The sequence below is a fragment of the Haliaeetus albicilla genome, chromosome 1, assembly GCF_947461875.1.
Source record: "Haliaeetus albicilla chromosome 1, bHalAlb1.1, whole genome shotgun sequence".
NCBI lineage: Eukaryota > Metazoa > Chordata > Aves > Accipitriformes > Accipitridae > Haliaeetus > Haliaeetus albicilla.
The window spans coordinates 39,810,268-39,824,689 of NC_091483.1; the positions used below are offsets into that span (position 1 = coordinate 39,810,268).

Below are 14,422 nucleotides of genomic sequence, written 5' to 3' on the forward strand. Positions count from 1 at the left end.
TTCCTTGGATCACAAAGGATTTCCTAAAGAGTTCTCTTACATTCTTGGATTAATCTTAAATATTTTTAGACAGTTAAGGCCTGAGAGCACCTCTGAAAGTGATTGTGGAACTTGCATTCACTAACATCCAGTCACAGGACTCTGAACTTCACAGGTGGGAAGTAGAGGACTTGACAGGTATAGAAAATATTCTAATATACTCCCCTTTTCTATGGATCTAAAAGTAATTAGCTTCTCTGCAGAATACTTTTTGCCTCTATACCAGAAGAAATTGAGACAGTTTATTAAGTAACTTGGAGTGTCACGGTCAACACCTAACCAAGCCATTAGAAAAAATCATTCAGCGTCTGATGCAAGACATCATGACACGCCAATAAGCAACTGATGGAAAAATTACAGTAAGAGTGGAGAATAAGTAATTTCTAATTTAGGATGGCCATTATCTTGATCCATGTCAAAAATGTACAGTTTGCATAACAGCCTTAATCATCAGGGAAAGACAAAGAGATGATTAAAACTTTCTACCTCAACTACTGTTTTATGCCTGTATCGCACACGTTTGGGAAAAAATGTACATGTGAGGAAATAAAGACAGCAAGTGACAATGAAAAAGGAAGGAGTCCAATGAATCTGGGCATGCCCATGTCAGACACAGAAATGGGAAGAACAGTTCATATATTCTACTAACTGTTCCAAGTTTATCTGCACCACCGGTCAGCCTACAATGGGACTTCAAAAAAAAAAAAAAAAAAACAAAAGAAGAAAAATGAAACTAACAGTTTTAGTGATAAATAATCTGCATAAAAGGCAAGTAAGGGACAAGAACCTGAAGTTTTAGTTTAGAAAAACAGTGTATCAGGAGAGTACAGCTTTGACATACGTAGCTTTCAATACCTCAAAATGCATTTATCAAATGTTTCAGACACAGCAATTTGTGAAGGATTTGATGCTTTTTGTCTACGTTGTTTCATGCACAGCTTAGGCAAGACACACATTTCTCAGTGATGTTAATGGAGTTTCAACATATAAGCCAAGGATCTCTTTCATTTAGCAAGTCAATCCTTTAACTCCACTCATCATGTAAGTGTTTAAAATGGCAATTTTAAAACTGTTAAGTAGAACTCATGATGTTTGAGATCAACTATAAATCATTCAGTTACAAGATATAGTATTTAAATAATTATAGCTACTTAGCTGCTATTGTAATGTTAATCAGGTATATAGAACATTTGCTTATAAAATTTTATTCTCCAGACATAGAATACTAAAGTGTTTTCTGGTAAGCTTACTCCTTTAAATAAGGTGTATTTCTCAGCTTCTCTGATCTTGAGCTCAGTACCAAATCTGTCTAAAACTCAGAATTTATCCATGAAGAATATTTCCCCCCCCAAGAAAAAAAAAAAAAAATAAAAATCAACCCAATATGAGGATTTGAAACCCAACCCTAAAGCATGACCTTGTTAGAGACAAATATAAAGCTTACCACAGACAAAATTTACAAAAAAAAATAAAAAAAGAAAATCAATCAAGTAACGAAGTACACAGTTGTTTGATCTGAAAATGAAATAGCAATAGACCAGAAAGCAAAAAACTTTAACTGCAATCATCATATATAGAGTCGCTGTCAGTGACTACCATCTCATGTAACAGCATCTTGTAGGCATACTGAACCTCTTTCCCCTGCTGTCCCCCAAGTTCAGATTAGCCTTTATTAAAGAATACTGTGAAAGACTAAACAAAATGCTCAGAATATTTGTTTTCTGAATGTAAGAACTTTTTTGAATTTTTCTGGTCTCAGAAGCAGTTTATTGAAGTGAGATCATTTGTGCTAGAGGATGCCACCTAAACTAACAAGGAGGACATGTGGCAGTGCCCTTCTGACACCACTGGTAGTGATGGCGTTCACCTTCTCTATCCAGGAGTCCCTCTGTTGAGGGCTTTCTCCTATTAGCTTTTTAATATTTTTGACCCGATAGCTGGCAGGACTTCAGCCTTACTGAAGGCAGTCTACTAGTGCCTAGCTCAGAAATGTTCTGTAAAAGGAAGGAATAACATGAAAATAGTTTGAAATCTTCTGGCTCCTTTACCATATAGATATACTGAATGCTGGAGGACATATTCAACAGTCATGAATGGCAACAATGCTTTAACGTCACTGTGCTTTATTACAGCAGTGAATGAGCTGAAGTTAACAAGGTAGAAATTGAGATTGGTAAGGCCCATATATACCAAATAAAATATAGGAAAATCATATATACCAAATAAATCACAGGAAAATAATTGTCCCCACTCTCACCTGCTTAACACCACTGAAGACAACATAAGATGAGAAAGAAGAGAGAAAATGAAATATTTTACACTATTTGTAAGCATCTAGTTTTACTGCCCAAATTAGAAGATTGGAGTATCTTGATAAATAACAGTTTTCAGAAGGCAACTCAGAGCAAGTCACTTGGATATCCTAGTCCTTTTCTGAATATTGTCACTGACTAAAGGAGAAACCTACTTTTTTAATCCAGCATCCAAATTAGGTGTCCGAAATTGAACACTATTCGTATATTCCATTATCCATTACAATAGATATGAAACTTATGCGGTAAATTTAAAACAAAGATGAGCTAACAAAACTTTAGGCAGCATCTGGATGATATTTCTACCTAAAGTACTGTCTTGCTTTCCATTTCAGTAAATAAATCTCACTACATCCCCCCCCCAAGAAAAAGAAACACTATAATTTTTCAAACATGCTCTGAATTTATTTGTATTGTATATAGCGCACTGAAGAACTGAAATTAGCCCCATAAATTTAAATATTTTAGTGCTTGTTACTGTCATTTGTTCTATCAGAGTATTGCATCATCAAAAAAGTTTTTTTTAAAAAGATTGTGATTGTTAAGACCCAAGACAGAAACATTCAGGTTTTGTTGTTATTGCGCAAACCATTCCCTACAAGCCCCAAATGCTACACTCCTAAAGTAATTTTTTTCCCACTACCTCAGATAACATGCTACTTACTTAAAATCTATATATTATGATGATATATCAATTTTATACAGTGTCTTCATTTAGTTTTGAACAAATTTAAACCTTCACTATTACTTACAAGTGCATTTCCCATTACAAGATTTCCACACACACCCTTCAATCTATGAACCCCTGTCCCTTAACATGTTTTGATGAAGTTGCTGAGCTTAACATGTCTGCTGAAGGAGGCAAAGGAGGAAAGGCACTTCACCTTGGCAGTCACCCCATTTACTCAGCAAGAGTCAACTACAATGCTTGCACAGCTGGGCTTTATATATTTTTTTTTTAATTAAGTTTTTGAGAAAAGAATTTTTGGTGTGTTCCCCCTGCCCATCCCCCCCTTCAATTATTCTACTACAAAACCCTTCATAATAATAAAGATATTGGTATTTGTGCATGACCTGGGATGTTTGGATTTGGTAAAAAAAGCCCAACTTTTCATTTAAAGGACAATTCCTCAACCATAAATGCAGTAAAAAATTAAACTCTGAAAATTTTGAAATTGGTTCCATTTGAACAACCTTATACTAGAATACAACTAAAATTTAAGTGGAATATTGTAATTTAAATGAATGTTCCCTACAAAGGTGCTATTACTGAGAATGCAACTATATCCACAACATATAATAATATTAACAAAAGCAGGACAGTCTTTAAAAAGAATATGAATTAATTCAATCCCTACGTAGACTCATTAAAAATGGCCTTATTTAAAAACATCCCCTCCCAAGCCATCTGCCTGTTTTAAACAGTGAAAACATGCTGCAAATCTGCCAAAGTACTCAAACATGCTTAATCAAGGTCTGTATTGGCAGAGTTCCAGAAATCTGCAAGGTGTGCTCAAATTACATTAAAAAAGACAAGTTGCAATTGTTGACATCTTCAGTATAAGATACTTAACATAAGGTATATCTCTCAGCAATCAGGCTGGCATCTCTCAGCATTCAGAAGATTAAAAAGTAGCTAAACTTGCATGCTTTAGTAAATATGTAGGTAAACTCTTCATTGTCCAAATTCAAAGCAAGGAAGACCCATGTAGCCTTGAACAATCTGCTGGTCTATCAATTTCAACACCAAATACAAGCATAGGTCCTGCAGCCTTGCAAAAATCCTCTGAAATCCTAAATTCTGTTTTTCCTGTAATAGAGATTAATATCCTTTGGGCTTTGGGACCGTAAGTACATTCAGATGAATGAGGTCAACAGCCACATTTGTAAGACAAGCTGCCATGGATTAATTTCCAGGAGACAACTGGTTTATTCAGGTTAAAAAGGGGTGATTGCCCAGAGCACCAAGTACAAACAAAAAGAAAAAAACAATCCATAAGATATCTCTGGAGTAAGATACTTACTGTAGTAACTTTTTCAGTAATTTATTCACTGTACACTCCGTGCAGCCTCTATACAACTGCTTGAAAACACATAACCTGATAGCAATATTCCAGATATTGTTCAGCTGCACTTACCTTTGAAGAAGCAATCTTCATTGTGTACAATGGTGACCTTTTGCTTTTTCAGACAGGCAGCCCTGTGCACTTCACAATGGTTTTCATAGAATTCTCCATCAGAACCACACACAGGCTTGTAATGCGGCTTGCAGTGCTCCATGCATAGACACTCAGCTTGGCCAGTCTCCCCATTCACAACGCAGTGTCTACCCAGACCGCAGTACTTGTTTTCGCATGATCTGAAATGGCCATCTTGACCCATATACCCTAAAAAAAAAAAAAGAAAAGTAGCTTTGAGATATTAATTATATTTTATTTAGTTGCATGTGAGATACAAAAAGGATTGTATTATGTAAATGAAGTGAGAATATGTCCTTTGTTACATCCTTGACTAATGCTTAACATAGGTCAGCCTGAAATGAAACAAATATAGTCTTGTTATCATGACTAGGTATACTTTTAGTCATTGTTGTGTGTTAGATTATCTGTAATTAAGAGCAACATCTAGTAACAAGATAATATTTACTCTTCCATTTAACAAGTTTCATAGCACATCATGCCTTTTTAAAGGTATATTGAAGTTTGTCCCCTTAAGATTGCTATGCTATTGCATGTAATAGAACTATGCATTCTCTAGAATTTATATCACAGAATCACAGAATATCTTGAGTTGGAAGGGACCCATAAGGATCATCGAGTCCAACTCTGTGCTCCTCACAGGACTACCTAAAACTAAACCATATGACTAAGGGCGACATCCAGACGCTCCTTGAACTCTGACAGGCAGATAAAATAGACATTCACACATTGAGACTGATAGCAAGAATAAAGAGAGATGGGTCAAGGCTCTTAAACAACATGGAGAAGAAAAAAAAACCAAAAACCTCTGTGGTGGCAAGACAATGACATTTCAGGGAAGAGCATGGTGGAAAAGCACCAAACTGACTTGAAATGGGCAAACCCAATTCAACATTAAAAATTTCCCATAAGTTTTTAAAAATATTACTCCTTGTGCCAACATATCACCACTATATACAAGCAACAGATATTAACTGACAGAAATTAATATAAATCCAATTTCCTTCTATTACTGCTAACCTCAAATAAAGTCTTGCAATGTCCAAGAGTACTTCACAGCACAGGTCATGTACACAACATTACAGAATTACAGCACTTCTTTGAAGTGATAGAAATGTTGCAGTTTGAGGCCAAAGTCCATAAATCATTATTATTTCTGCCTTCTGAATTGGAAGATAAAGATCTCAATCTGATAACTGCTGTGAATTATTAAGAGGTGTGTGGTGACTCAACAATGCATTGTGCTGTATACTGCTGTGAAAGTAGAAACCTATTTAAGACTTCACTTGGGACTTCATTTTAGTACTCTAATTGAATCTGATGCCTGAATGCAAAACAGCTACTTTCAGATGAGGGAGAATGATTTGCATAATATATATTGATATTTATAGTGTTGGTATATGTCAGCGTATACCAATCATGTACATCAATAAACAAGCAAGCTTTTTGCCATAATGAAAAACTGTATTACTTTGTTATGAAATGTTTTATAAATGTCTCCATTTTACATCATTAACTATTCCAAAACAATACATCTATTTGCATACATCACTGCATACGCAACTCCTTCTATTGAAGTCGATAGTAAAATTCCCATTGACCTCAATAAAAGCAAGCTTCTTTCTTCAGACAGTCTTTGCCTTAAGTTCAGCTATTTTTAACGCTTTCAGCAGTTTAACAAGCACTGTTCTGTGCTATTTTTAAGTTAGGAACTTGCAGATCTAATGTATTCAATAAAAAGGAGCAGCTATGCAGTGTTTCAAGTGTTTTATAGTACATACTTAAGAAAAAAGTTTAAATGTTTATTCTTAAGTCCACTAACTAGTGGTTATCAGATCACTCGTAAAAAAAATAAATATAATCCACGCAATTTCAAATGAGGTGACAAAATGTTCACAGACATAACTTTGATAGAAATTTGAACTAAAAGCACACGCGATTCTGAAAATGTAAACAAACCAATAAATATTAAATAGCTACTGTGAGATAAAAATAAATGGGTTTAGACTTAAGTGTTTTTTTTTTAAATAAGCTAGTGACACAGAAATCTAGGAATTTTAAGATTACCAATAGAAAACAAGGTTATATGTAATGGCATGGATTTGATCTTCATCAGTTAAGTCAAAATACTAACTTTATTGTGGAGAATCAAATCAAATTAGCAAAAGGTGCAGGGCACGTGCAGTCTGCTTGGATTTTTTTTCTTTCACCTGAGTAAGTGATGAAGCACTAAGTGCTGCAACTAAGTAACAAAGAAAGAACTGCAAAGAACTATTTTAAATACTACGGAGAGAAGTTTTTCCATGTTTCCACTTCACATTTCTGGGGAATTATTAATGAAATATTGGAACAAGCAGACTTCTAAATCACAGAGGAAAAAGCCAGTGAAACAAAAGGAGATACCAGATGTTTTGAATAGCCTTAGGCAGAGGCATTTACTAGCTATAGATAAAAAACACTAGCATTTTATTGTCAGAGCTGAAAAAACACACAAAACGCTTGACCCAAATATGATGATACAACGTCAGTAACGTTTTTGTTCACACAAATGTATCACCTTTAAGTCTTAACTCATTGCCAAGTAAGTCTTTAAAAACACAGAGATAAAAATCTGATATACAAAGAACTTCTGTAATGATAACAAGGTTTAGTTGATAAAGGCAAGTGAAGCACAGCTTCGTTATTGGTCTGATCCACTGTGTTTGGTTAGACAGACCTGAGTGTTAGTTCTGACCAGTAGAGGTACTGCAGGGTATTCAGGACTCCTACCTAACATGCTTTTCATCAAGTTACAGCTGTCTGCCTGCCTATACCATGGCAGGAGGAATGAAAACTCAGTGTATAAACTAGCTGTCAAACAAAACCAACTTCTGCTGCTTTTCACTGTTCTAGCCCAACTTGCAAGAATCACTATATTTGGCAAATCCTTCATTTTATTTTACATTTCCAAAAAGGGTAGTTCCTTTAGGTAGCAATAATTTTCATCTTGGAATAGAGCTGCTTCCTGTTCAGATACAAAGCTACAGGAATCTTGTCATTATCAACAATAAACCATCTTTTAAACCCATATGGGCTGTGACATGCAGCCCATTCATGAAACACCTGGCTATTCCAGTGACACTCAGAAAATTGCCACTATTACTTTTCTTACTGGGAATTATTATTAACGGAGGTATACTTTTGAAAGAGTGATAATGGAAGGTTTTGGGGGGGTTGTTGGGTTTTCCTGGGGGGAGGGGTGCTGTTTGCTTAGTGTTTTTAACACCAGTGTAGATAAGTCTCCTAGGACAAAGTTACTTAGGATGCAGCACCCATTCAGAAGACCACCAACACCACCACCTCCCTCCAAGTTATAAAACAAAAAACCACCAAGTTTTTCTGAAGGCTGTTCTTCCATCTAAGCATTTAGATTTAGAAAGTAAACTAGTCCAAGATGAACTTAGGTTCCTATATTTGGACATAATTCAGTAATTTACTAGAGAAGATAAGCAGCCCAGTATATTCAATATTGAGAGACTGAGAACGAGTAAATCAAGATGACAAATAATCCACCCATGAATGCTAATCTTTTGCCAGCAATTTAATTGGTATTGCTTATGTGATGATAGGTAAGTCTGCATTTGTCAAGTGCCACACACAACAACAGGGAAGCGTGTACCCGTATTAGCTACGTACTCTGAATTTTCAGCCAAAAAAGTGTAATACCTATGCATTCTGAGAGGGTCTATAATAGTATGGAAAAGAAAATGTACTTTGTTGCACTTGAAAGTAAGTCAGGAAACATTTAAATTATCATAGCCTTAAGTTAAAAAAATAAACATGCTTTAAGAAATATTAAAAATTTATTATGCCTAAGACAGCCAAAGCAGTGACATAAGTTTTTCAGATTCTCTTGAAACTTAAACTCTAAACGGACATAAAATGAAAGAGCAAAGAAAAAGAAGAGATTTTTTATTTTTAAGAAATGGAGAAAGCAAAATTTTTTTGGCTTTTCTCCTAAGACAAATTTTAATAAATACAGTTTCAAGCTTTCACTTAGGATTCCGCATACATGTTTCCTAGCTGAAGGCCAGCTGAGCAGCACCCAGAGTTAAGCAAGGTTTAGGTCATGGCTGCATCATTTACACTTGGGAATTAAGTGGATGGTTTAGCATGCAAAAGGCTCACAGGAATATACACTTTTTCCTTTAACTAATCAGTTTAGAGAAACATTGCACACGGAAACTTTCAAAATTCTTGAGAGTATGCATCACCACGTTCTCCAGTTGGCCCTAGGCTGGAACACACACAAGCTTGCTGTATGTTGAGCCCTCCCTCACAAACTCAGACTTTTTTTTTTTTTTATTGCCCTAACAACATAATTTGCATTCATGGCTTCTGTCATAACTTGCAGCATTATCTACGTGTCATCTAAAACAAAGTGGCAGCTATTTTTGGAGACAATACGTTGGTATCTTGTGTACAAATTACTAACACTGATTTCCGAGGTCAACAGTCCCGTTAACACCACCTCCCTTTTATTTAAAACGATTATGTAAATGACAATTCCAACTCTACAGCTGTATTTTTGTTCAATATACTATCTACAAAAGGCTCAACCAAGACTGTAATCCTAATGTTGGTAATTGTCCAGTGTAGCCTTAAGTTTCACATGAAGCAGAAATATCTCAGGGAAAGCAACAGGGAAATGGGAGAAAGAAATAAAAAAAAAAAAAAAAGAGGAAAAGAAGATTGATTACCACCTACCATTAACACTGGTAGGGCATTAACACTGAGCATGACCTCAGCATGAACTGTGAGTATCTGCTCATAAATATTAAAGCTCTAGACTTTTTCTTTTTTTTTTAAAGCTGTAGTATTTTAACAGAAGTTCTTCAACAAATTTTGATATCACTAGCAAGAACAGCTTGTAATTACACTGACTGAACATGATATTAAATCTGCTTTACTCATTATCCAGCACTCTTGGTATATGAACTTCTTCAGTAATTTAGCATTTTTTTATTCTGGTTAGGAATATTTGGGGCAGGGGACAAAATTTAAAGAAAATAATGAATTTTTTTAGAGTAAATAAAAACTATTCATAATTTGTCAATATAATGCTTATGGTAATAAAGTTTCCCCACATAACTAACAGCACATATCTTAATAAACTAAAAAGATACAGGATTTTGAACTCTCCTTACCAATGTATTCTCTAAACAGAATATTAGAGTGCCTTACCACAGAATATGCCTTGATTTTAAACTGTAGCATCTTTGCTTGGTTGGTTGTTGTGTGAGCCTCTGTTGTAACAGACAATACAGTTTTCACAACTGACTACTAAATTATCTGCATTCCAAACTCTAACTAGCTTAGCCAAGCTTTTGGACACACTACTAGGAATTTCTATTTCATACATTTTTCTGAAGAGAATATGGTCACCTGGGGCAGGGTGGTGGTGTGTAGAGAAATCTCACTTGTGGTCATGTTCATGGATTTGTATGCAAAATAATTTTAACATGTGTCTTCTATAGATTATATACAGACATATAAGTATTTCTTACAAATTTCTAAAGTGACAAAAATATAAATTCCTGCTCCATGTTTATTCACTTTTCTTTTTCTGTGACTGACTTACCCTTAATGATTATAGGGCATCTTCAATTTAACTAGCCTTTCATACCACTAACTACCGCATGAAGCTCATAAAAGTAGAAGGAAATAGAGCTCCAAAAAATGCCCTTGAAACCCTAACTTTTAAAGGCTCAGCCTTAAAAATAATCCAATCTCACATTCTCTTCCAAGTAAGACTAAACTCAGAGGTCTCTCTTGTCTTTCCACTTAAAACTCCTTTCTCATCTCTTCACATTCAACTTTGTTGTTGTTGTTGTTTCCTCAATTTGTCTAGAAGCTTTAGTTTCTCAGAGGCAAAATAGAAGTTCATACCAGCAGCACTAGTGGTTCAAAGATGTGAAGGTGGGAAAAAAGAAAAAACAAAAGCAAGCACCACACCTGTGCAGGAGCAGGATGAGCACCTGTAGCTGCAACTGCAGTCCACTGCCCGCAGTGACAGCCACTTTCAGCTCCCACCCCTCAGCCCTGCTCCCACCTGTAGGAGTGACGGTAGTTAGTAGACATGGCTGATCATTAGTTTGCTGTGCCATGGTTTTCCTTCAGCAGCAACCAAGTAAGCTGGAGTACTTTATACAACAGTTTACTTTGCCTGTGCATACAATCAGTTTTCGGCTGGGTCTTGTACTGTCCTCTCCTCTGTTCTTCCCTGTGCTACCCCCACCCCCCCCCACTCACAGACCATAAAAGCCCTCCTCCCCCCCACTTTGTCAGGGAATGGAAGTACTGTAAGGATTTGCACCTCCTTAGAATTTGATTGCAATCTTCTGGTTTGCTCAACGCTTACCAGTGAGGACTGACTAACAGAAACGGACACAAGACATCATAACTGCGCATGCCTTTTTTAACCTTAAAAGTCAGGCTAAATACACTTAAGAGAATCCTTGCCTTGTGTATTCAAATAAAGTTGACTTTCTTATTCTCCTGTAAAGGTAAATCAGGAACAAAACAGGAGAAAGTGCCATACTTCTAAAGGACTAAATATGCAAAACTACAGTGAGTAAAAGGAGAAGAAAAATACCAAGAAGGTTTGTAAGAGTTGCATACCCAGCTCTTAACCTGAAATATTGAAACCTCCCAGAAGAGTGTATGTCGGTCACAATCAGTCAGCTTAGCAACTTTGCCCATGTGAATCCCGTTCTCTTACCACCACTTTGCAGCTACCTTGAGCAAACTTTACAGAATTTAGTTTCCTCAGAAAAGAGAAAAATCAAATCACACCTCCTCTGCCTGAATCAGATTGAAGAGAGGGAACAAAAACACCGCATAAGAAAGAGTAGAAATGAAAACGCAACCAGCACTACGTAAAACCATCTTCTGCTTACGAGGCAGAAACTTGTCTCACCTTCCAGAGCCTTCACCTGCTCCTCCGCCTTCCCGTTAGCTGACCCTGTAGGGCTTTCTCCTCTCGCCGTGCCCAAGCGCAGCCCACCCGCCCGCCCGCTGCCCCGCGGCTCCCTCCCCTCTTGCGCCGCCGCCGGCCGGGGCTCAACGGCTCCTCCGGGGCAGCCCCGGGCGGTTTCCCCGCCCCGCAAGAGGAGGCTCAGCCCCTGCCCAGCCCTCTCCTCCTGCGATTAAGACGGAGTTGCTGTGGATTCCTGCCTCTGTAAGCTTCCTTGCTCCCTCGCTGGGCTAGTAAGCATCTGCTTTGATATCAGAGCAAAACAAACGACTATGACAACTCCACCGCACAGCCTTTCCTCCAGAGCAGCACCCTGTTCAGATTTCTGCCTGAACCAAAATCAATTTCACCACCAAAGTGCTGCAGGGCAATGCTCTGGCCCTGTGCCCAGGGCCCGGACAGCAAGGTCTTGTGTGCAGCCTCATAGCCCAGCAGCCTGCACGTTCCCTCAGGTGAAATTACTGCCCTGGCTAGGACTCTTCACATGCTTGTGGGAGCCAAGAAAGTTTTGCCAAAGTCTCTTTCGCTGCTGGGAGATGATCTTCTGGCACTATACTAAGCCTTGCAAAAATCCCCTCCGCTGATCATCCTCCTTACATTTGACCAGTGACCATTACATTGGTAAAACTATCTGTGGGCTCAAGACACGCTACTTGCCTTATACAGGAGAATGGAAAACATATACAAGTCTGAAACAAAGAGCTGAACAGATTTGGAGTAAGAGCACTGCTGGGTCTACATGTAAATATAGACTGATGTCCTCCGAGCAGTTTCAGGCCAGCAATTCATTATTTTCAAGTAAATCCTTAGTTGTGCCTAGCATTTACGGTGTTTTTCTCACATATTATTTTTGTCTTTTGAAAAATGTTTATTATTTGTTTAACATCAAACCAGTGGCAAACAGTGTATGCTCTAAAACAAAGTGGGAAATGACATGCTTGCCTCATCACATAAATATGTACATGGACCTTTATTCAACTAGTTGATTGCTTTTCAATTGCAGCGCGGCAGGCGATCCTCTATTCTGCCGGATGTGTTATCCAATGTCACCGAGAGCAGGAGATGTGCATCACAGCGACAGCAGTTTTGAAAAGGTCATAGTTTGAACAACCTTTCGCACATTTTAATGCTTATTTGAAATACAGCTTGCTGAAAATCACAAAGGGCTAGCTTAGTTCTCAGTCAGACAAAACAACCTGAGTACTGCTCATTTGTTATTTAAAACCCAAACTGATTAGTTTTAGCAATATGATCAAAATAAGCAAAACTCTTAGTTACTGACTGGAATTTCCCTTTTACTTAGTTTAAAATTAGAAAGGCTGTTAGGATTTGGTCTCAAGAACCAAGGCAGTAACACAAAATAATAATAATAACTGTTCCTCTATGGTAACTTTTCACATGAAGAACAGATTTGTCAGTTTTGAGTTAATATTATAGTAAAAGACTGCTGTTTCCTCTATAGGCATATGTGGCTTTCCCTGGGATTAAATATGCTCCTATATGAAACAACATTATAAACAGAAAATTTAACTTATCCTCTGATCAAATAGCTGGCACCAAAAAGGTCATTCAATTACCCATGGTATGAACTAGCATACCATAATCCAGATATTATCCAATTCCTGTGTTAGACATTGAAACAAAACTGTTTTGTTGGGGTTTTTTACTTCAAAGCCCTCCCTGAAGAAAAGAGCTGTGATGACTTTCTGTTACTTTCCCCAGGGACCTCTACTAGAAAAAGTAGCACAGACATTGAGCAGCATTTAAACCGCATGGTTAAAGTGCTGCATCATTACTGTTCAAGGAAAGCTAAAAAAGAAATGCCAAGCATTTTCAGTTTTACTGATTAGAAACATTTGCTCCTAGTAAATTTGACATTGTTCATTTTTTTTCAAGTTGTTACTAAGGAACGGTGGCAGGTTGACCCTGGACAGCAGGTAAGCACCCACCCAGTCGCTTGCTGACCCCCTCAGGAATTCAGAAGGAATTCAATATGGAATTAATTTACTAATTTCCATCCATCAGCAGGCAGATGCCCAGCCACCTCCTGGAAACTAGCACACGTAACAGGGCCATGCCTTAACCACCAATGTCCCCCGCTTGCTCCTCCTTTCCCCCAGCTCTTATTGCTGAGCTATGGTATGGGATATCCCTTTGGTCAGTTCGGGTCAGCTGTCCGGGCCGTATCCCCTTCCAGCTTCTTGCTTTGAGGGGGGCAGAGTGGGACAAAGGAAAGGCCTTGATGCTATGCAAGCACTGCTCAGCAATAGCTAAAACCCAACACTGTCTTGGTCACCAATTTACAACATGGCACTATGTGGGCTGCTATGAAGAAAATTAACTTCATCCCAGACAGACCCAGTACAGGAAAACAGTGTGAGAGCTTTGTAGGCATTAGTAAATCCAGCAAAGTAAGAGCAGGAGGGCAGGGAGGGGAGCAGGGAAGGAAGTTAATCTAAACTGTCAATCAGTGGAATTTTTAGGAAAAAGTGTATTTGGAAGAATATGATAATAATTTCTCATTCAATTTCTTTGACAAAAGTAGTAAGAAACTAATATTTTCCATGTCTTTTACCTGTGTGGAACATAAACGCATGAAATTTAACAGTGTAAGGGTTATTAAGGCAGGCTATGATCTTTGCAAGCCCTTCAGAAAGAACAACAGCAAAACGCTGCGTACTTGTATTGTATATATGAGCATAGCTCTCAAAGACACTTAACTCCGCTAACAAACTTTGACACCAATGACCCATGTGTGGATTTCTGAAAGAAAAAAAAAACCACAAACCAACAAACCCTACAAAATGTAAATGCCATTCCAAAAGGTATGCAGTATCTGAAAGTGGTGTTTTAGAGAC

General features: G+C 37.5%; 1 protein-coding gene across 3 annotated transcripts in view; it reads right to left on the minus strand.

Moving 5' to 3' along the window:
* The window catches only part of FSTL5 (follistatin like 5), a 335,608-nt gene that overhangs the window by 228,666 nt on the left and 92,520 nt on the right, over positions 1 to 14,422 (minus strand). For all 3 annotated transcript variants that reach the window (XM_069786239.1, XM_069786231.1, XM_069786221.1), the window contains one exon: positions 4,490 to 4,738. In XM_069786239.1, coding sequence (XP_069642340.1) covers positions 4,490 to 4,738 — 249 coding nt within the window. The remainder of the gene's footprint in view (positions 1 to 4,489; positions 4,739 to 14,422) is intronic.